Source organism: Colletotrichum navitas, assembly GCF_030913465.1.
Source record: "Colletotrichum navitas strain CBS 125086 chromosome Unknown LY79scaffold_16, whole genome shotgun sequence".
Classification (NCBI taxonomy): domain Eukaryota; kingdom Fungi; phylum Ascomycota; class Sordariomycetes; order Glomerellales; family Glomerellaceae; genus Colletotrichum; species Colletotrichum navitas.
In genome coordinates this window covers 310,540-330,307 of record NW_026850562.1, presented here as the reverse complement: position 1 = coordinate 330,307, position 19,768 = coordinate 310,540, and the positions used below count along the sequence as shown (strand labels likewise).

Genomic DNA, 19,768 nt, shown 5'->3' with positions numbered 1-19,768 from the left:
CGACGACATAAGCTTCGGGAATACTGCTCCTCGGTGTTTTCTGTTCCGAATGAGACGATTCAAGAGTTGCCATGGCCCCCGCCATCGGGCATGACGGATGAAGACAAGGGTATCCTGTCGGCCCTTGTGCCTCGGCCGAAGGGACACACATACGCAAACACACACACACAGGTAAAAGTGGTCTCGTCAGGCAAGATGTTACAGTCAAGGTGGAATGGCGTGAGACGGCCAGCGATCGTGCAAAGGGGGGGCGTGAAGTGTGTTATCAAACTATATGTCACCGTTCCCTATTGGTTGTTGCCGCAGAACATCGTCTAGAAGACTGCGGCATACAACGAGCAAAACTCCATTCAACATCACTGCTCAGTAAACCTAGTTTTTCGTCCAAACTCCTCTGTTCGTCAAAAGTCGATTCGCCATGACTCTCTCCCAGCAAAACCACGACCCGCACGAGCCGGTGGCCATCGTAGGCATGGGTAGGAGAGCCCTCCCCCCTCCCCCTTTTCACCAAGCAAACCATGGACTGAAAGGGCCTCAACAGGATGCCGGTGGCCGGGTGGCGTTCATGACAGCTCTCAGTTTTGGGAGTTCTTGTGCAATAAGACGAATGGCTGGAAGGAATTCGACGAACCGCGCTTCTCAACACGCGGTTTCCACCACCCAAACCCCGATAGACCAGGATCCGTGTCCATGAAAGGCGCCTTTCTCGCCAAGGAGGATGCCCGGCTGTTTGACCACGCTTTTTTCGGCATGACGGGCCTCGAAGTAGAGACGATGGATCCGTCCCAGCGTAAGTTGCTCGAGGTGTCGTACGAAGCCATAGAGAACGCCGGAGAGACATGGGACAGCGTCTCCGGGTCTCGCACCGGAGTCTTTGTAGGCAATTTTTGCTTGGACCACTGGATGATCCAGTCGCGCGACTGGGACAACCCGAGGCCGTACGCCTTTACCGGGGCCGGCACCAGCATCCTCGCCAACCGCATCAGCTACATCTTCAACCTTCAGGGGCCAAGGTGTGTTTGTCCCTCCCTCTCCAGCGCGGACCCGAACAATGCCGCAACGGCCGCTGATGAGCCCCCCTTCTAGCCTGACTGTTGACACGGCCTGTTCGTCGTCCATGTATGCTCTCCACCTGGCGGTCAACTCGATCCGGGCCGGGGATTGCGATGCCGCAATCGTGGCATCCGCCAACTGGATTGCGGATCCCGGAGTCCAGATCGCCCTCGACAAACTCGGCGCCCTTTCTGCGTCGTCGCGGTGCCACACCTTTGATGCCAGAGCCGAGGGCTACGCCCGGGGAGAAGGGTACGGGGCCATCTACCTGAAGAGGCCATCGCTGGCCGTCGCCGACAACTCGCCCATCCGCGCAATGATCCGGGGGACCGCCATCAACTCCAACGGCCGAACCGGCGGTATCACGCGGCCGAGCGCTCGGGGCCAGGAGATGGTCATCCGGGAGGCCTACCGCAGCGCCGGCCATCTCCCCTTCCGCGACACCAGCTATTTCGAATGCCACGGAACGGGCACCTACGTCGGTGATCCCATCGAAGTGGCTGCCTTGGGGAGGGTGTTCGCCCCGGAGAGGTCGGCCGACGACCCCTTGCTCGTCGGCTCTGTCAAGAGCAACGTCGGACACGGAGAAGGCGCCAGCGCTCTGGCGTCCATCATGAAAGTGGTACTCTCTCTCGAGAATGGGGCCATTGCTCCCTTGTTCGACCTCCAGACTCGAAACCCCAACATTGACTTTGAGGGTGCCAACGTCCTGCCAGTAACAGAGGTCACCCCGTGGCCCAAGGATCGGCCCCAAAGAGCAAGCATCAATTCGTTTGGTTACGGTGGCGCCAACGCTCACTGCATCATCGACCATGTCAACATCGTACTGCCCGATTATGTAGCCCCTGGAGTTTACCAGCGCAAGACCAACGGCTACATCAACGGCCACCCCGACGGAGCCCAACAAGGAGAGCCAAGGGAACCTCTTTCAGTCGTCCACAAGCCATTGTCGGCTGCCTCGCTCAACGCAGCTACACGCCAGCTCGTACTCTTGCCGCTTTCGGCCCACACGGAACGTTCTTTCGAGTCGAACCTCGCCGCCTTGTCGCGGGTCATCGACAAGGTTCCTTTGGCAAACATCGCCTACACCCTCAGTTCCAGGCGCTCGCGGTTCGCCCAACGGTCGTTCTGCATCGTGGACAGGAACAAGGTCGCTCAGGGGCTCGCAACGCCTCACAAGATTACGCGGGCACCTTTGCAAACCGCCAACCTGGGCTTCATCTTCACCGGCCAGGGAGCGCAGTGGCATGGCATGGGCCGTGAGCTGTTCGAGTACCGCGTCTTCCGAACAGCCATCGAGAGCCTCGACCACGTCCTCGGCTCACTCGCGAATCCTCCTTCGTGGTCCCTGCTCGGCATCCTCTCCGGGGACTGCCAAGACGCTGCGCTGATTCAAACCGCCGAGATATCCCAGACTGTGTGCACCGCTGTGCAGATCGGTCTCGTCGACCTCCTTGCCTCGTGGTCCATCAGACCTTCTGGTGTCACCGGGCATTCGTCTGGTGAGATAGCAGCGGCATACGCTGCTGGCCGCATCACGGCGGCCGAGGCCATCGTGGCCGCATACCTCCGTGGCCAGGCGGTCGCAAGGAACAGCCAAAAGGGCGCAATGCTGGCTGTGGGCCTCGGGCTCGAGCAGGTGGCACGGTACCTCGACGGCAGAGAAGATGAAGTCAAGGTGGCAGCCATCAACTCCCCAGGCAGCGTCACTCTATCCGGCGAACCGGCCGTGATCAAAGACATCTCTGCAGCCATGACGGCGGACGGCGTCTTCAATCGTCAATTACAGACCGGCGGCAACGCCTATCACTCGCACCACATGCTACCAATCGGACGGGAGTACTCGGAGATGCTCGCCAAGGGGCTTGAAAGCGCTCGAGACCTTGGGCCGGAGTCCGCAAGGAGGCGGTACGACCCTACCTTGTGGATATCGTCAGTGACACCTGCCAAGAGCACCGCCGAGTTTGGCGATGCGGCATCGTACTGGAGAGCCAACCTGGAGTCCCCAGTCCTCTTCTCGGAGGCTGTTACGAGGCTCGTGAGCAGAGAAGACGTCCCCATCAACGTGCTCGTGGAGATTGGTCCTCACCCGGCGCTGAAGAGCCCCTTGGAGCAGAACGTGAAGGGTGCCGGGAAGACCGTCGCGTATACGTCGACGCTGAAGCGACAGGAAGACGGCCGCCGCTCGTTACTGCAGTGTGCCGGGACCTTGTTCGGTCTGAACGCAAGCGTCGACCTCGCTGCCGTCAACGCCGTCGACAGCACAGACGGGACAGGGTTGGAACACGGCCATGTCAGCTCTGACCTTCCGCCATACCAGTACACCTATGGGGGTTTGAACTATCACGAGAGCCGGGCTAGCAAGGAGTACCGCTCTCGGTCCATCCTCAGGCACGATCTCCTCGGTTCCAAGGTTGCCGGTAACGCCAAGCTGCGGCCTCAATGGCGGAACATAATCCGCCTGAAAGACGTCCCGTGGCTGGGCGATCATCGCCTCGTGCCAGGTAAGTTGATCCATATGGGCGCGATACAAGTTCAGAACAGATCGTAACCTGTGGTGACTTTACAGATGCCGTGCTGCCGGCGGCGGCATATGTGGCCATGGCAGTGGAAGCTGCTTTACGCGCTCATGCCGAGTCTCAAACGTCGGACGTCAAGGGCTTCTCACTTCGCAACATGGATATCAAGAAGAGCCTGGTCATCCCGGAAGACGACTATGGCGTCGAGGTTTTGACGAGCATGGAGCTTGTTGACCAGGCCACGTCCCAGTCACCGGCATGGGCGACCTTTTCCATCAGCTCCGTGAAGCGCGATACGGACGAATGGACGGAGCATAGCACCGGCCGCATTAAAATCCACGTTGGAGCTGATGAGCACGCCCTAGACAAGCATCAGGTCCATCATGCCTCGCGGGCCGTGGACGCTCAACTCTGGTACAAGAAGTTCCTCGACATCGGTCTCGGCTACGGCCCGGTCTTTCAACCGCTGTCCGACATCCGCGTCGACCCAGTCACTGGTGCCACCGTGGCAACCGTCGACCTCAAGCCTTCTACTTTGGCGGGAGGCGAATCACGATACCCGGTCCACCCCGCCTCCCTCGACGGTGCCATACAGCTGGGGCTGATTGCCTGCCACAAAGGCCGGGCCGATGAGGCCAGCACGGCCTTCCTGCCCGTCCAGATCCCCCGGCTCTACATCTCGAACAAGATTGCGCAAGACGTGTGCACCGTCACCGCTCGCGGGACGAGGCGGGGCATCCGCAGCGCCCACCTCGACTTGCAGATGCTGGGCCCCGACGGCGAGGTCCTTCTCAGCACGGAGAACCTCCGTTGCGTCAGCTACTCCAGCGAGGCGAGGACTGCGGACGACGACATGACCTTCAGCAGCCCGTTCACGCGGCTCGTCTGGAAGCCCGACATCCGCATGCTTACGAACCGACAGGCCCGCCAGTTATATCCGCCGCCCAAGCAAAACGTGGAAAGGGCGCCTTTGTGGGGCATCACGAACAAGGTGGTTCACTTGATCATCTTCAGCATATACGAAAGCTTCGGAAGACTGGCAGACGGGCCCAAGCCTTCCGGCGAGGTCGGCCACTTCTTTGACTGGATCAAGAGAAAGGCCCAAAACGACGGCTCTGACGCGATGAGGGAGGCCAGAAAGTTGGCCGCCGACGGCAACCTCTTAGACAAGATTGAAGAGCTGGTCGGCCAGGCCGGCGACGTCGTGGAGGTCAAGACGGCGAAGCTCCTCCACGACCACGCGGGCGACATCCTGTTCGAGCGCAGGACCGGCATGGACGTTATCATAGGCGCGGGCCTCCTCACGCCCCTTTACCAGAACGGCCTGCTGATGACGGGCATCTACCCCCAGCTGTCGCACGTCCTGGAGGGCCTCGCCCACGCGAACCCGAACTCGCGCGTCTTGGAGATCGGGGGCGGCACCGGCGGCGCGACGCGCATCGCCATGAAGGCCTTCACCGGCCCCAACGGCGTCAAGGCCTACAGAGACTACACGTTCACCGACATCTCTGCCGGGTTCCTCTCGGCGGCGCGGGAGTCCATGGCCGAGTTTCACGACATGCGCTTCTCGGTGCTGGACGTCGAGACGGACCCCCTGGAGCAAGGGTACGACGAGCAGGCCTACGACCTCATCATCGCGTGCCAGGTCCTCCATGCCACATCCAGCATGCACAGGACCCTGTCGCACTGCCGCAGCCTTCTCAAGCCGGGCGGCAAGCTCGTACTGGTGGAGACGAACCAGAACTTCATCGTGCCCGGCATCGTCGTGGGCACTTTCACGGGCTATTGGGCCGGGATCCCCGACGGCCGCGTCGATGCTCCGTTCCAAAGCCTGCCCGCCTGGGAGTCTTCGTTGCGAGACGCGGGCTTCTCGGGGCTCGACCTGGTGCTGGACGACTTCCCGGAGCCGCACAACACCACTTCGGTCATGGTATCTACAGTCCTGGCAGAACCTCCGACGAGGGCACCTCCTCCGTCTGCTGCTGCGGTTCACCTGCTTCACAGCGGCAACGGCAATGGGGGTGGGCCGGCTCCGTCGTTGGTGCGGCACATCGCCCAAGAGCTGGAGCGTCGAGCATTCGAGGTGAGGACCGGTCCGCTCGACGCCGCACCCAGCTCCATCACGCCGGGATCTCGCGTGGTGGCTCTGTGCGACGACAAGCACCTCTTGGTCGACGCCAGCGAGCAGGACTTGCGCGTTTTCCAGCACCTTTCGCTGAACGCCTCGAGCATGCTCGTCCTCACGAGCTGCGGCGCCGCCAGGGGCCGCAACGCCGACGGCGCCCTGCTCTCCGGCCTGCTGCGCGTCCTCCAGAACGAGAACCCTGCGAGCCGGTACTTGTCGGTCGACGTGGACGCGGACAACTTTGACATGGAAGCAGCCGAAGCGGAAGAACTCGCCCGCCAGATCGCCCATCTCGAGGTCGGTCTCGACCACGAGCCCCCCACGGCGGGCGACGGAGAGACGGGCCCGGATCGCGAGTTCACCTGGCAAGACGGCTGCTTGTGGGTGAGCCGCCACGTGCCCGACGGGGGATTTCACTCGCGATACGGCCTCGACGGCCGCAAGCTGAAGCCGGAGCTGCTCCCGCTCGCCACTTACGACGGAGGCGTCCGCATCGCGTTCGAGACGCCCGGGGTGCCCAACTCGCTGTACTTCACGCCCTACAAGGAGCTCCGCCGGCCGCTCCCTCCGGGGTACATTGACGTGGCCGTCGAGGCCGTCGGCGTGAACGGCCGGGACGTGGGCGTGTGGACGGGCCGCCTGGACGGAGACCACTTCTCTTCCGAGTACGCGGGCGTCGTCGCCTCTGTGGGCGCAGGATCATCGTCGCACGGTTTCCGGGTCGGCGACCGCGTCTACGGCCTCGGCAAGGGGCAGTTTGGCAACTACACGCGCGTCCCCGCCGCTTTCGCCTGCAAGCTCGCCCCAGGCGTCGACGCGACGGAGGCGGCTTCGATGCCCCTGGCGTACGCGACGGCGGTGTACGCCCTGGACCACGTCGCCCATCTGCGAAAGGGGCAATCGGTGCTCGTCCAGGCGGGCGCCGGGGACGTGGCGACGGCGTCCATCATCCTGGCGAGGGCCAAGGGGGCCGACGTGTGCGTTACCGCCGAGACGCCCGAACAGGTCAGCCATCTCGTCGACAACCTGGTCGTTCCGGCCTCGCACGTCATCGAGGGGCACAGCTTCGACCGTCTCCGGAAGGCCGCGCAAAACACACGCAGAGGCGGGTTTGACGCCGTCATCTGCGCTTCTGGCTCCGGCGGCGGCGGCGGCGGCGGCCTCCCGCCCGCACTGTTGGAGGTCCTGACGCCCCTTGGACGACTCATAGACGTCGGAGGCCGGGGGGCCGACTCGCAGACAGGACCCCCGGTGAGTCTGGAGTTGCTTCCGCCCATGGCAACCTACTCCTCGATCGACGCGTTCGCCATTCTCGACGCGGACCCGGCTCTCGGCGCAGAGCTCATGGAGAGCGTGGGCGACTACCACCGCAAAGGACTCATCAGGCCTCTCCCGGGGCTTACCACGGTCGACGTCGGTCGCTTGTCTTCGGCTCTGCGCGACGTGACCAGCAACAACAACAACACACCAGAAAAGCTCGTCGCCAGCTTCCAAAACCCCGAGAGCCTCGTCAGGATGGTCACGCCGGCGCCGGCCGCCAGGTTCGACCCGGAGGCCTGCTACGTCGTCACCGGAGCCCTGGGCGGCGTGGGGCAGTCCTTGGTCCGGTGGATGGCCGACCAGGGCGCGAGGTACCTGGCGCTCCTCTCTCGCCGCGCAGCCTCGGACGTCCCCGGAGCCAAGGAGCTCGTCTCGTCGCTCGCCGACCGCCACGTCCAAGTGGAGTGCTTTGCCTGCGACGTCAGCAGGAAGGAAGAGCTGGCCGACGCCATGCAGCGCATCTCGTCGCGCCGGCCCGTCAGGGGCGTCGTGCACGCCGCCGTCTCGTACCTGGATCTCAGCTTCGACAAGATCCAGGCCCCGAGGTGGAACGAAGGCCTGTCGGCCAAGGTCCAGGGCACCAAGAACCTTCACGAGGCCACGCTGTGCATGCCCCTCGACTTCTTCGTCATGACCACCTCGGCCCTCTCCCTCTACGCGTTCGCGACCCAGGGCGCGTACACGGCCGCCAACAGCTTCCAGGACGCCTTCGCGCGCTACCGTCGACGGCTGGGCCTCCCCGCGTCGACCGTGTCCTTCAGCCTCATCAGAGAGGCCACGGCCGTGGGCACCGACACGGCGACGATCGACCTGTTCGAGCGCAACAGGGCGACGACGCTGGGCGAGTCCCAGTTCCTGAAGCTCCTCGAGCCGGCGTTCCTGGACAACCGGACCTCGCACGACGCGGCGGACCCGACGCAGTGGCCCGGCCGGCAGCGAGACCCTCTCTCGAGCGCCAACCTGCACACTTACCTGAACCCCCGAGCCATGGCCAAGAGGAGGCGCGAGGAGCCCTCGTCGACCGGCGCGGCCCCGCGCTGGTACAGCGACGCGCGCGCCTCGCTGATGATGCGCGCCTCGCGGGACGTCCAGCAGCTCTCCGGCCATCTCGACGGCTCCCCCGGCGACGCGTCGCTCAGCACCACGGCGCTCCTGCGGGCCGAGTTCGCGGCGGCCGTCGCGGAGGGGGCGGCCGCGCGGTCCTCCGCCGTGGCTCTCGTGCAGGGCGCCATCGTCAAGGCGGTCGCCGAGATGCTGTTCGTCGACGTCGAGAGCATCGACCCGGCCAAGTCGATTGCGGACCTGGGCGTCGACAGTCTGATCGCGGCCGAGCTGCGCAACTGGTTCCTGCAGGCGCTCGGGGCCAACATCAGCATGCTGGACCTGCTCGACCCGGCCGTGGGCATCAGTAAGCGGGCTGCCGACATTACCGATGGCGCGTTAGCACAGTCTTCAAAGGCGTGAAGCGTAGTTTAGGGGTGTTTTTTTTGCATTGGGGGGGGTTGTTCTGTTTGTCTCTATTTGCACGGGATCTTTGGGCACTTGAGAGAGTCCTGCTGGTCATGTCGGTTTTCAACGTTTCATTCCCAAGCAGTTGAAGTTGAGAAGTTTGATTACACGCCATTAGCGGTTTATAGAGATGGTGTCGGATACATGATACAATGACAGATCATGATGAATGGACAGATACATGATGAATGGACAGATACATGATGAATGGACAGATACATGATGAATGGACAGATACATGATGAATGGACAGATACATGATGAATGGACAGATACACGATGAATGGACAGATACATGATGAATGGACAGAAGTCGTTCAGGCAGAATTAGCCCGGCGAATCACAGTAGCCATGTCCGAATATCTGCCTCGTGGACGACTAGGATCTGCGTTGGACACAAGGCGCTGTGCAAGGTTGCCTTGGACTCTGTCACGCTGGCAGCGAAGGCTGAGGCTTTGCCATTGAGTATAGGAGTGTACAGGCATGGATGGCATGTTGGAGAATGGAGGACGAATTACTATAAAAGCTGCTCCTGGTGAAACGGTGCAAAGATCGGAGGAGCCCTTGTAATTTACTAGCTAGCTCTACAAAGACGGCTCCTGGGCACACAAGGTGCACGTTCGTCTCACAACGGCTTCCTCGCCGTACACACGACCCTCGGGACGCAGAGGGCGGCGCCCTTCACGGACTCGCCGTGGGCGTCCTCGACGATGCGGAAGTACTTGGCGGCCGACTCGGGGTTGCCGAGCTTGGCGAGGCCCTCGGCGAACTCCTCGGCCGTCAGCAGATGCTGGTCGTTGAAGGCGCGCGCCAGCTCGAGCCCGTCCCCGACGAAGTCCGTGTTCGCGTCGACGAAGCCCTCCCCGGCGACGAAGTCGGCCAGCCTGACGGTCCAGTCGTGCCGCCCCCCGGCGCGCGTCCAGTCGCGCAGCTGGTCGAGGCCCGGCGTCGGCAGGGCCGGGTCGACCTTCCTGACGCGCGCGTTGACGGTGTCGAGCTCGTCCCACTGCAGGCGGCCGCCCGGCTTCAGCAGCTTGCCGAGGTTCCTGATGATGGGCCGCGGGTCCTGGGACTCGACTACCAGGAGGAGCAGGCGGGTGTGGACGTAGTCGTACTTGCCGACCAGGTCATCCGGTATGTCCCGGAGTATGTTCAGATGCCGCACGCGGACGTTGGGGGGGAGCCATTGCTGGTGGGGGCACTGGCGGAGGTCGTAGTCGAAGCCGTCCAGCTGCGCCTCCGGCAGCTCCCGAGCGACGTCGATGAGCCAGATGGCGCTCCCCGAGGCCACGTCGGCGATGGCGGCGGTGCTGGGGAGCGAGGACTTGATGGAAGGATGGATGTTGAAGTTGAGAGCAGACTTCCAGAGGTAGAACTGGAGATTCAGACGGGCGGCGGCCGAATGGCTGCGGTCACGGTTCAGAATGTAGCCATGGCCGTTTGTCAGGGTCCAGTCCGTGTCTTGTGCGGCCTTTTCCTGCATCATCGTCGTCGTGGTGTCGGGTTGCTCCAAGGGCTCACGAATCGGTTGGTACGGTTTGTCCTTTTCGGGACAACCAACCGACTCGGAGACGGCATATCCAGTTCTTTGTTCTCCTTAAGAATTCTCAAGACGAAGAACAATGTTTGTCCCCCTCCCTCGACCCCTCCTCAGCGACCCATCATGGACTCGGCAGGCTCAGGGGCTGGCGCTCGATGGTCGTAGTGGATCGGGCCGAAGCATCGGGCGAAATGCGTCGGGCGTCGGCTGATGCATTCGCAAGGGGGTTTGCAAGACTTGGAACCAACGAACCAGGATTACCAAGCAACCTTTGTTGACGGGTTGCGGGGTGCAGAAGATTCGAGTATGTAATGAAAGGGCCACCAGATATGACGGACTGAAGTAGGTAGTAACTTACTGGCTCATTCACCACTCACTCACCACTCACCCACTCACCCACTCACTCACTCACCCACTCACTCACCCACTCATCTCCCATTTCCCATCTTATTTATCTCTTCCGGATAGATATATCCTTCCCATCATACTCACACCATTTCCTAGCCAGCCAGTCCCCATTTCCACCCACCACAACCTCCGCCGACCGTCATGGCTTCGTTCCTCATCACCGGCGCCTCCAGAGGCTTTGGCCTGGCACTCACGCGCGAGTTGGTCTCCCGCCCGGCCTCCGAGGTCGGCACCATCATTGCCTCGGCCCGCGGAGACTCGCGCGACTTGAACGAGGTCGCCAAGAACTCCTCCGGCCGCGTCGTCGTGGTCAAACTCGACGTCGCCGACGATGCCTCTGTCAAGAAAGCCGCGGCCGAGGTCGAGGCAAAGCTTGGCGCCAAGGGCCTCGACGTCCTGGTCAACAACGCCGCTGTCTGCCAATTTGCCCCCGACGGTACCAAGTCCATGCAAGTTCCAGCCGTGACGCACCCACGCAGATGGTTGGTTTCTTTACTAATACACCAGTCGCATAGGGAAAACCTCCAGGAGAGCTTCGACATCAATGTTTTGGGTGTCCACAGGGTCACGAGGGCCTTTCTTCCTCTGCTGCAGCAGGGCAAGCTCAAGAAGGTGGCCAACATGTACGTCATCAAACCAGAGAGTCCCCGGCGCAACTTTCCCTTCATTTTCTGACCTCGGAGCTCGCTCGCACACAGCTCAACCACCTTCGGTTCGCTCACCATGATGCCCTACCTCCACTTCTCCCCCTCCCCGGCCTACAAGATCTCCAAGGCCGCCATGAACGCCCTCACGGTTCAGTATGCCCTCGACCACGGCAAGGAGGGCTTCTCCTTCATGGCTCTCTGCCCCGGCGTATGTTCACCACTCCCCCCCCCTCCCCATTCAAGTTTCTCGTGTCAAAAGAGCGTCGGCTGATGAAATGTTTTCTATTTGCTTGTTTAGTGGATGAAGACCGAGCTCGGCGGAGGCGACATGGCAGACCTGACTCCCGAGCAGGGAGCCAAGGCTTCGTTGGAAATCATCTACAGGCCCAACGAGCAGACCAACGGCAAGATGCCAAAGGTCTTTGTCAAAGGCTGGGAGAACGCAAACGGCCCCAACGTCTACGATGGCACCGACGTCCCCTGGTAATCGGCCCACCGGGCAAACATGGTGAGCCCGAAATGATTCCGGGGCTCCGAATTCTCAGAGAAGTGGGTTGGATGGTGCCGAGCCTCTCCAGCTTGTATTTCCTTTTCTGGACAGCAGCCTCATGTTTGCCAACGGGAGTTGAGCAAAACAAGAAATGAAAGCTCTCATTGGTTTTTCGCAAGGGTCAAGTGGTGCACCAATAGGTTGCGATACGTGCTTGTTGTTCTTGTTGTTCTTGTTCTAGTTCCCATCCCCACAGTTGGTGGGCAGTTGGTGGGCAGATCCGTGAGGAGGGGGTGTTTGGCGCTGCCGGACTGGTACTCCGGGTAATTGATTGTGCTATGTGCGAGTGGGTAGACTTTTCAGCCGGTGGGCGATGGATCACGTGACCGTCACGTGATATCATTTTCCAACTAGCACTCCCGTATAAGTCGACATTTATATATACATAAATATCTTCATTGACATTATCATTATTATTATTTGCCTTTTTTTCCCTTCTTTTTTCTCCTTTCTTTCCTTTCTTTCCAAAATGAAAAGAAAAAAAGACCCTTGGATTAGTTGAACATCTTGACGCTGTGTTGATTCTCTGAATGTGCATCTAAACATACATGATACGATGGCCTCGCTAAAATGGAATGTCGCTCCAAAAGTCCCCGCTCTGGGTATGTGTGGCGATACTGGCGGCATCGAACGAAAGCCACTGAGATACGTCGATCGCCGGCGATGTTCCCGCCCCACCACCCGACGTGAAATCGACCGCCAAGCGATGGTCCGGAGGGTCGGATCCGCCGGGCACCCAGCTCGCCGGCAAGCCCCCCGCCGCGCTCACTAACGTCGTCTCCCCGCTTTCCTTGCCGGACGCCCCATCCTCCTGGGTCCCCGGGGTCGCCACGTCCGAGGCGGCCGCGGAAAGGCGCCTCCCTCCGTCGCCCTCCGGTACCCTGCCCAGCAGCTGGCCCAGGGTGCCCGCGCCGAGATCCGCCATGTTGCTGACCTCGGCCAGCATCTTCAGCCGGTCCAGGCCGCCCTGGACGGCCTGCAGGCACCCGGACCGCGAGAGCTTGGGGATGCCCGCCTGCAGCGGATCGGTCTCGTGAGGAGGCGCGTCGTGGCGCTGCGGCTCGCCCGGGAACGAAGGGTCCGCGAGCAGAGACAGGAGCAACACGGCCGCCTCGAAAGTCGACACCACGATGCACGTCAGCCGTGTGTGGCGCCCCCCGAGCAGCGCGTGGAGCTGCCCGACGCTGTCCAGGGAGCGTAACGCGGCGACGGCCAGCGTCTTCTTCTGGAAGCCCAGGAGGACGGCCTTGTACGCCGGGAGGGGCGACGAGGGCTGACGCAGGAGCAGCGGCCGGAAGTTCCAGCATAGCGAGTCGTAGATGGCCGTGTGGAGAAGCTTCCGCTGGAGAGGCAGCCTCGGGAACTGCTTGTCCCACGACTCGTCGGGTTTTGAGAGGGCAAAGGCCGGCGGCAGCTGTGGGAGGAACTCGCGGCAGAACTTGTCGTACCGTTCCTCGGCCGCCATGGCGTCGTAGTCGATGCCGCCCGGAGGGCTCACGCTGCGCCAGAAGTCGGCTAGCCGTGCCTGGAGCAGCCGCTCGTCGAAGGGATCGATGCGCTGCTGCTGCGGCTGCTGCTGTGACCGATGGCCAGCCGGCGGCGGCGGCGGCCCCCCCGCTTTTCCGTGGTCTTCGAGGAGTTGCGGCTGCGGCTGGCCACCGTGGGCCAGACGTCCGGGGAGAAAAGGGGCGCAGTCCAGCCGACGAGAGAGCAGGCTGTCGCTTATGTACAGGTTGCAAAAGATCCTCCGAGCCATCTCCCGGTCGGCCTCACTGGCGCCTTCCCCTCGAGGCCGCGCGACGTCGCAGTGCATGCCGATATTCTGCGCGACGCGGATGGCGCGGCCCAGGGCCTCGGCATAGGCTCTCATCTTGCCTTCCGCCTGGTATCTGAGCCCCAGGAAGGCGAGGTGCTGCACCCTGATGGGCGACCCGCGGCCGTCGGCGGCGGCGCTTATGGCCTCGGCCCTGTCGGCTGCGTCGTTGCACGCCTTGCGCAGGTCGGCGAGCAGCTCCCCGCGGATGCGATCCAGAGGATAGGCCGGGGACGGCAAGAACTGCAGTGCGTAAGAGCAGATCCGCAGTATCAGGACGACGAACTCGACGTCCGGGGCAAGGCTGGCCCCCTCGGCGGCGTTCCATCTCTGGTACTTTTCCAGTAACCACGGAACGTGGACCAGCTGATCTATCCTGCCGGCGGCGAAATGTCAGCTATCGTGTAGGAGCACAAGTTGTGGCGGCTCGACTGACCAGCAGAGCTCGGTGGCAAAGAAGTACACCAGAAAGTCCAGAACCTGTCTGTCGGGCATGCGCTCAATGACGCGAAGAACCTCGCTGGCGGCTTCGGGGCCAAGGGCGAGCGAGCTGGTGGGAGGGGATTCGTCGTGGCAGGCTACCCCCAGCTGGAGCAAAAGTCAATATTTCTTCTCGTTGTCAAGCAACTTTTTTTTTTTTCTTTTTTTCCTTTTCCTTCTTTTCCGGGAAAGGACTGCTCGCCTTTTGTATGAGGGCGAGGGTGTTGGTGTTGCTGTCCTGGAAGTACCCAAACGACTCGCACCACTCGTCCCGCGGCGAATGGGTTGCACGAGGAGGAGCCTTCTTCTCTGATCCGTCTCGATCCTTACGCGGCTCGACGACGACATGGAGGGGCGGGGGGCTGGACGTTGCGCTGTTGGCCGAGACGATGTTGTAGACACAGCCATCGATGCGCTGTCGGCGTGTGCAATGGTTACAAGGGTATTCGCGGTTGCACTGTTTGTTCACAGCAAAAAAAAAAGTATTGGCTCAGCACATGACAAATCTCGAGGTGGAGATGGAGATGGAGATGGAGATGGAGACTTGGATGCCTCTACGAGCGGCTCCCAACTGACAGACTTACCTTTTGTTTTCGAGTATAACAAGGTATGCACGACGATATGACACGTTTTCGAGAAGAGCTCATGTTGAACTGCAAGGCAGAAAACAAAACGCGGGGTAATGTTTTACACGGCAGACGGGAGGACTGATGATCTGGGAGTCTTCGACTCCTGATCATATAGGTGGTGGGCGATAATATGTCTCCCTATCGTTTTGGCTGGCAAGCGAGCAACGGGGCTTGTACGCTGGTTGCTTTCACGTTGTTTGCTTGTTCAAAAGAAGCTTTGGACCAGCAGTAGCGTATGGTCGGTCAGCTGCTGCCCGGGGATGGATGGGACCAGGGTGCTGGATATCGCCTTGCTGTATTATAGTATTATATCCCTTGGAAGTTGGCACAGAACCCCGAATCAACCCACGCCTACCTACCCCCCAACTTTACGTAACTCTCGGGTCCACTAGTAGATCCGCTATCAGTTGCTTAACTAGGGAGGAGGCGAGGAATTATCAGCTTGTCTGAGCACTCGTAAGATTGCGCATCAGGCAAGCAATCTCTGCCCGGACTCGAGAGGTCAAGAGTGGCTCCAAGGATAGAGTTACCATAACCCCATGTTGGTCTGTCTACCTGCAACTGCCTCCTTCTACCGTCTCCCTATCTTACTATTAAGATGCCGACTGATACGACTGCCCTTCATCTATTCATCTAGAACTACAGTGCCGATGATGCTAACACGCAGAGTCGCCACCCCCAACGCCTGGTCAGAAACCAAGCTTAAGCAGAGCAGTATGCGGCTGAAGCATGCCTGGCAAATAGAGCTCTGGGAAGAAGAGGAGATTCAGCAGGGAGATGGACTGTAGTTCCGGAGATATCGGCAGAACACACCAGACGTTATCTCGACGATCCTGGCAGACAGGCAGGGTAGAAAGGATATATCACTTTAAACGCCGTGTCAACCAACCGACGGTGGACCGGCCCAGCACGATGCCGTCCCTATTCCACTAATCGAACCAACGATTCCTGGGTCCGAACCAAGATCCCTAACCCACCCTAACGACTGGCCCTGGCGCAGACTAGTGCAATAAAGCTAACAAGGGGGGCCATGTTAGCTTTTCTGGCTATTGAATCATTCGATGGGTGATCTGACGAGTGGCCGAAGGGTCACATCACTACTACAGTATCAGCCAGAGCTCAGTCTCGTCAAGCACTTACTAGCAGGTCTAACTCCGCCAGTCCCGTACCGGGGGCCCGTATCTATTTAAATTAACCACACACCACTATGCGCCCGGTAGGGGGAGCGCTGCTCCTAGTTGGTTTGATACTGGCTTTGGGAACACCTTTTACATTATCTAGTTGGTAACCAGTAGTACGTATTGCGCCAGGCCCAGCGTGTAAACCCGCAAGACGGCCCCTGCCGCGTCCCGTGTCCCGTGTCCCATACCGGCCGGGATCTGCGAGGCGCCGCTGTTAGTGATGACACGATTGCGATTATCCCCGATCGGAAGTACACCATGCCCGCCTTGAGGATTGAGGATGGCCGTCTCCACCAAGGCTTTTAATGTACTGGAAGCGATCTTACCTATTGCAGCAGCTGTGGGAGTAGTAGTGGTGGTCATGGGAAAACGGGCCGTCTTTCTTGTCCCCCCCGAGCGACCGGTTTTCCTTCACCGTCCCCAGACCCCTGCACGACTTGTAAGTTTAACGCTGACAAGGTGGTGCCTATTCAGGTTAACACAGGCGCCAGGTCATACCCCACGTACCCCCAGAGACGCCCGCAATGGCGATGGAAAGCCGCGGATGTTGGCGCCACCGCGGGGGAGCGGGTGTTTGCACCATCCGATTGGCTGGCCTGGACGTCATCTCAATGTCGCCGAGGTGGCAGATGCTGCCGTGCAAACGGCGTCTGGGTCATGGGGTGCGGGGATCCGTACCACCCAATGTTCCTGATGGAAGCGAACTCGGCTGTGATGGATGGCCCGTAGAGCCGGGGCAGTGATGGCTTGGTCCGGGGTAACGAGGAAGACGGAAAGTCGCAGGGAGGAGAAGAGGACGTGGCCCCCAGTTACGCTCCGGTAAGGTATCTATCTGGCCTCGTCTCCACCGTCTTGTGTCGTCGATTCGTCTGGGGCGATTCCTTTTCCCTCTGCGTCACGCATGTTGTCGTCGTGCTTGTCCTCTACTCCCACTGTCGTCTCTGTCGAGGTTGTAATGCACGACCCGTGAGAGACATGACAGGGCGTCGCTGCGAAGACGGGCATGTCTAGCCAGCATAAACACTTGAACCCGTATCATTCCGTGGCGTGTTTCCTTCTGCTTCGTACAACGACCTATCAGGGGGGAATAAGCATCCGATCCGGATATCCCGCCGATGCCGATATTAGATGATAGGGGCTCGGCCGACGCAGTGTAACTGTCAAAGTTCACAAAAGCATGATCAATAATGCGCACTTTGTCCCTCTGCATATGCATATAATTGACCACTGGGACAGTGACGGATGGGACCCCCCGCAACGTGCTTCCTGTCTTGCCCATGTCTGGAATCTCTGGCTGTGATTTAGGGTGACAATTAACCCGCTTGCGGACATCCCGCATTCCGCATCCCGCGCTCCCATAGATCCCGCGCGGCTGTTCTTGGTCATGTCCGGTCTAGTAAGCTGGTGGTGTTGAAGTAGTAGCCAGAGAGTACGGCACTTGGCAGGTCCTCAATTTATCTCCAAGCGAGGGTGCCTCCACTTTTGTGACTTTGACAACCAACATAGTCTGATATACGTTATCGGCGGGCTTAGGCTTCACTTTATAACCCGACTTCTGGCGGTCGCCCTGCCGCAGGGTCGACGTCCGAGGCGAGGGAGGCTTTGGGCGAACAAACGTCGGTATACCTCTCACGTAGGCCAACACAAGATCCGGCGACTCGGAGCCTCGTGGAAAGTTGCACCGTTGGGGGCGGGAGACTGATGAGTGTTGTAGCGAGAGAACCACCAAGCCCTACTGGGTCCGTCTGGACAACACCAAGCTTGGCGAGCACATCGAATGGCGGCCAGTGGAAGGAAACGCCGACGATTCCCAGGAGGCTCTTGTGCGTGCTTCGTACGAGCAGCCGAACACCCAGTCCTCCAAGCCACGAAAACGACGCCGGAATGCAAGATCGCGGTGCTCCGTCGGGCCGGTGCGGACTGGATGGAAGTGCTCCTCCGCCCTTCGACCACGCCAACTTGGACGGCAGCAGCGCAGATATGTTCCATGGAGAGCTGCTCCAGAGCCTGCGGGACGATTCCCCGGTCGACGGACCAAGATACAGCGCTCAATGACCACGTCTTGACGACGCGGTCGGCGAAGCTCGGCCGCGACACTCAGCCCGGCCCTCCCCGGAAGACGTCGTCGTCCAGTTCCCGGCCACGGCTAACTCGACACCGGAAGAGGCCGACGTCTTGGCCGCCGGCCACGCTAGGAACCCGGCGGATGCGCACTAGGCCCCGATAGCGACAGCGCCGTTCAAATAGCAGCTCCGCACTCATCGCATGCCCCCCCGCCCCCCTCCTGACGATCCTTTCTCGCAACTGGTGCAGGCAAAGTCACGCTCACGGGCCTCTTGCACGCTCTGGGGCCGGTCTCGCTGGCCCCCCCCCCCCCCCCCTCTTGGAGCCGGCCAATTCTCGGCCTTGGCGTCCATCCATGACCGCCATGGGCCCTGCAGCGCTTCCTGCCGCCTCGCCGCAGATCAGGTACCCGTCGGTCAAGGGTGCGTCGGGATATGGCGGCCAAGCTGGATCAAGACCCCGGCAACGACACGATTTGGGGGGGTTCGCGCTGGCTGTCGGTGACTGGCGGGCGTACCTGACCGAATGGACAGAATCGATACAGCGAACCGAGGCCTGCTTCGCGGGTCCAATCGTCGACATCGGGGTAGTCGGCGGCAGCCCCGACACGCCGTCCGCCCCTGATTCGTATGCGAACCCCTCCAGCTCAGACACGGGCCCGGAATCATCCTGGTCTCTGCTGCGTTCGGTGTGTCAATGATGGGCCTTTGTGGCGAACCTGGAGAGGCGGCTGGAAGTCCGGGGGAAAGCGTTGGCTGTCAGACGCCTCGAAGCGGAGCGGGAGCATCGGCTTGGACGCTGTTCGATGAGTCTTTGAGGGGCTCGTCCTGGGCATTCCATGGCATAACAGACAAAATCACGCCCATGTTTCTCTCATACCCAGCAAGTTGCTCGTGCCCCGGGCCTCTCGAGGAGTTGGGGTCGCCTGGTAGGGGTTCGATTGCCAGGTCAGCCGCGTCGAGTTGGGTATGCGTTCAAGACGAGACGAATGTGTCCGTTGATCCATCACAGGCAGGCACAGACGCCGGGCATATACGCCGGCGTGGTCTTCACTGGCTGACCGAGCTGGACGAACAGCTTTACTGATGGGTGCATATATATATAGATATATATATAGATATATATATAGATAGATAGATAGAGATATATTGATAGATAGATAGAGATATATAGATAGATAGATAGAGATATATATACATATACATGCCCGGTAGATTGGCGCCCACGCCCTCTCTCCTACTGGTTGATGGAAATAGATACGTGCTCAAGATGCCCGGCGTCACTCAAACGAGGGGGGTCCTCTCTTTTGCAGATAATGGCCTAGCGGCGATATCTCTTGCGACAAAAAGCTTCAGGGTGGACTTCTGACCGTTTCAACAAGGCCGTTTCTTGATATCCAGCATGGTTGGATTCATCCGTGACGCAAAGTCTCGACTGCCTCGGATAGAGGCACGGACACATCATCACTCACGACTTTTCATATCTGGCTCGGGAAATGACCTGGTCAAACGACGAGTGGGATGCCAGCCGCACCCCCCTCCCACGCATGCGTTTCAGTCCGCATAGGTTGGGTTTGCGACCATGGTCCGATCGCAAAGGTGGGATGTTTACAAACGAGACTTGAATCGCCGCCACGAAGCGCCCCCCTCATTCGAACGTCAAACCAGAACAACCGGGGCCGTGTGGGGGTGGTGCCGGCAGCGCTACGAGGACATTTCTTTACTTCTGAAGCGTGCTGTTCAGTAGTGAGCACGCTCATTCTGCCCGTACGGCCGGCCGGCCGTACACTGCGGCGACAAAAGGTTGCTTGCTGTGTCACCCGTAGGGTCCGTAAGTGGAGGAAGCATGGGCTGTAACGTCCAGCGAACCGGCAATAACTGTCGGTAGGTGAAGCTAGCGACGTCGTTAACCTTGTCGAACTTGAGAAGTA

The 19,768-nt window shown here is 60.3% G+C and overlaps 6 protein-coding genes across 6 annotated transcripts; 3 read left to right on the top strand and 3 right to left on the bottom strand.

Annotated features, from left to right (window-relative positions):
* Positions 1-504: 504 nt before the first annotated feature.
* On the top strand, positions 505-8,655 carry LY79DRAFT_108992 (beta-ketoacyl synthase domain-containing protein). Its single transcript, XM_060550689.1, has 3 exons — positions 505-1,013; positions 1,087-3,557; positions 3,623-8,655. Exons 1-3 carry the CDS (start codon positions 691-693, stop codon positions 8,479-8,481), a joined length of 7,653 nt encoding a protein of 2,550 aa, XP_060416348.1. The 5' UTR covers positions 505-690; the 3' UTR covers positions 8,482-8,655.
* A 496-nt stretch (positions 8,656-9,151) lies between these two features.
* LY79DRAFT_668088 (umta methyltransferase family protein) lies at positions 9,152-10,012 on the bottom strand (the record flags this gene model as incomplete). The annotated part of the gene is made up of 1 exon (XM_060563471.1): positions 9,152-10,012. The coding sequence occupies one exon, from the start codon at positions 10,010-10,012 to the stop codon at positions 9,152-9,154; it is 861 nt and encodes a 286-aa protein (XP_060416347.1).
* Positions 10,013-10,429: 417 nt separating this feature from the next.
* LY79DRAFT_547317 (uncharacterized protein) lies at positions 10,430-12,090 on the top strand. The gene is made up of 4 exons (XM_060557316.1): positions 10,430-10,923; positions 10,990-11,097; positions 11,173-11,329; positions 11,420-12,090. The coding sequence occupies exons 1-4, from the start codon at positions 10,616-10,618 to the stop codon at positions 11,606-11,608; spliced, it is 762 nt and encodes a 253-aa protein (XP_060416346.1). The 5' UTR covers positions 10,430-10,615; the 3' UTR covers positions 11,609-12,090.
* Positions 12,091-12,236: 146 nt separating this feature from the next.
* LY79DRAFT_511381 (uncharacterized protein) lies at positions 12,237-14,611 on the bottom strand (the record flags this gene model as incomplete). The annotated part of the gene is made up of 4 exons (XM_060554259.1): positions 12,237-13,860; positions 13,921-14,062; positions 14,160-14,326; positions 14,541-14,611. 4 exons carry the CDS (start codon positions 14,609-14,611, stop codon positions 12,237-12,239), a joined length of 2,004 nt encoding a protein of 667 aa, XP_060416345.1.
* A 1,218-nt stretch (positions 14,612-15,829) lies between these two features.
* LY79DRAFT_547296 (uncharacterized protein) lies at positions 15,830-16,922 on the top strand. The gene has a single exon (XM_060557315.1). It carries the CDS (start codon positions 16,055-16,057, stop codon positions 16,466-16,468), a length of 414 nt encoding a protein of 137 aa, XP_060416344.1. The 5' UTR covers positions 15,830-16,054; the 3' UTR covers positions 16,469-16,922.
* Positions 16,916-18,155, bottom strand: LY79DRAFT_547293 (uncharacterized protein). Its single transcript, XM_060557314.1, has 2 exons — positions 17,489-18,155; positions 16,916-17,390 (listed from the first exon to the last, which is right to left on the bottom strand). The coding sequence occupies exons 1-2, from the start codon at positions 17,761-17,763 to the stop codon at positions 17,168-17,170; spliced, it is 498 nt and encodes a 165-aa protein (XP_060416343.1). The 5' UTR covers positions 17,764-18,155; the 3' UTR covers positions 16,916-17,167.
* Positions 18,156-19,768: the final 1,613 nt, after the last annotated feature.

Coding starts and splice junctions, on each gene's coding strand:
- LY79DRAFT_108992 (XM_060550689.1), top strand. CDS start 691: ATGAAAGGCGCCTTTCTCGCCAAGGAGGATGCCCGGCTGTTTGACCAC. Junction 1,014..1,086: donor TTCAACCTTCAGGGGCCAAG/GTGTGTTTGTCC, acceptor CCCCCCTTCTAG/CCTGACTGTTGACACGGCCT. Junction 3,558..3,622: donor CGATCATCGCCTCGTGCCAG/GTAAGTTGATCC, acceptor GTGACTTTACAG/ATGCCGTGCTGCCGGCGGCG.
- LY79DRAFT_547317 (XM_060557316.1), top strand. CDS start 10,616: ATGGCTTCGTTCCTCATCACCGGCGCCTCCAGAGGCTTTGGCCTGGCA. Junction 11,098..11,172: donor CTCAAGAAGGTGGCCAACAT/GTACGTCATCAA, acceptor GCTCGCACACAG/CTCAACCACCTTCGGTTCGC. Junction 11,330..11,419: donor TCATGGCTCTCTGCCCCGGC/GTATGTTCACCA, acceptor TTGCTTGTTTAG/TGGATGAAGACCGAGCTCGG.
- LY79DRAFT_547296 (XM_060557315.1), top strand. CDS start 16,055: ATGGCCGTCTCCACCAAGGCTTTTAATGTACTGGAAGCGATCTTACCT.
- LY79DRAFT_547293 (XM_060557314.1), bottom strand. CDS start 17,763: ATGGAACATATCTGCGCTGCTGCCGTCCAAGTTGGCGTGGTCGAAGGG. Junction 17,391..17,488: donor AGGGCTTGGTGGTTCTCTCG/CTACAACACTCA, acceptor AGGTATACCGAC/GTTTGTTCGCCCAAAGCCTC.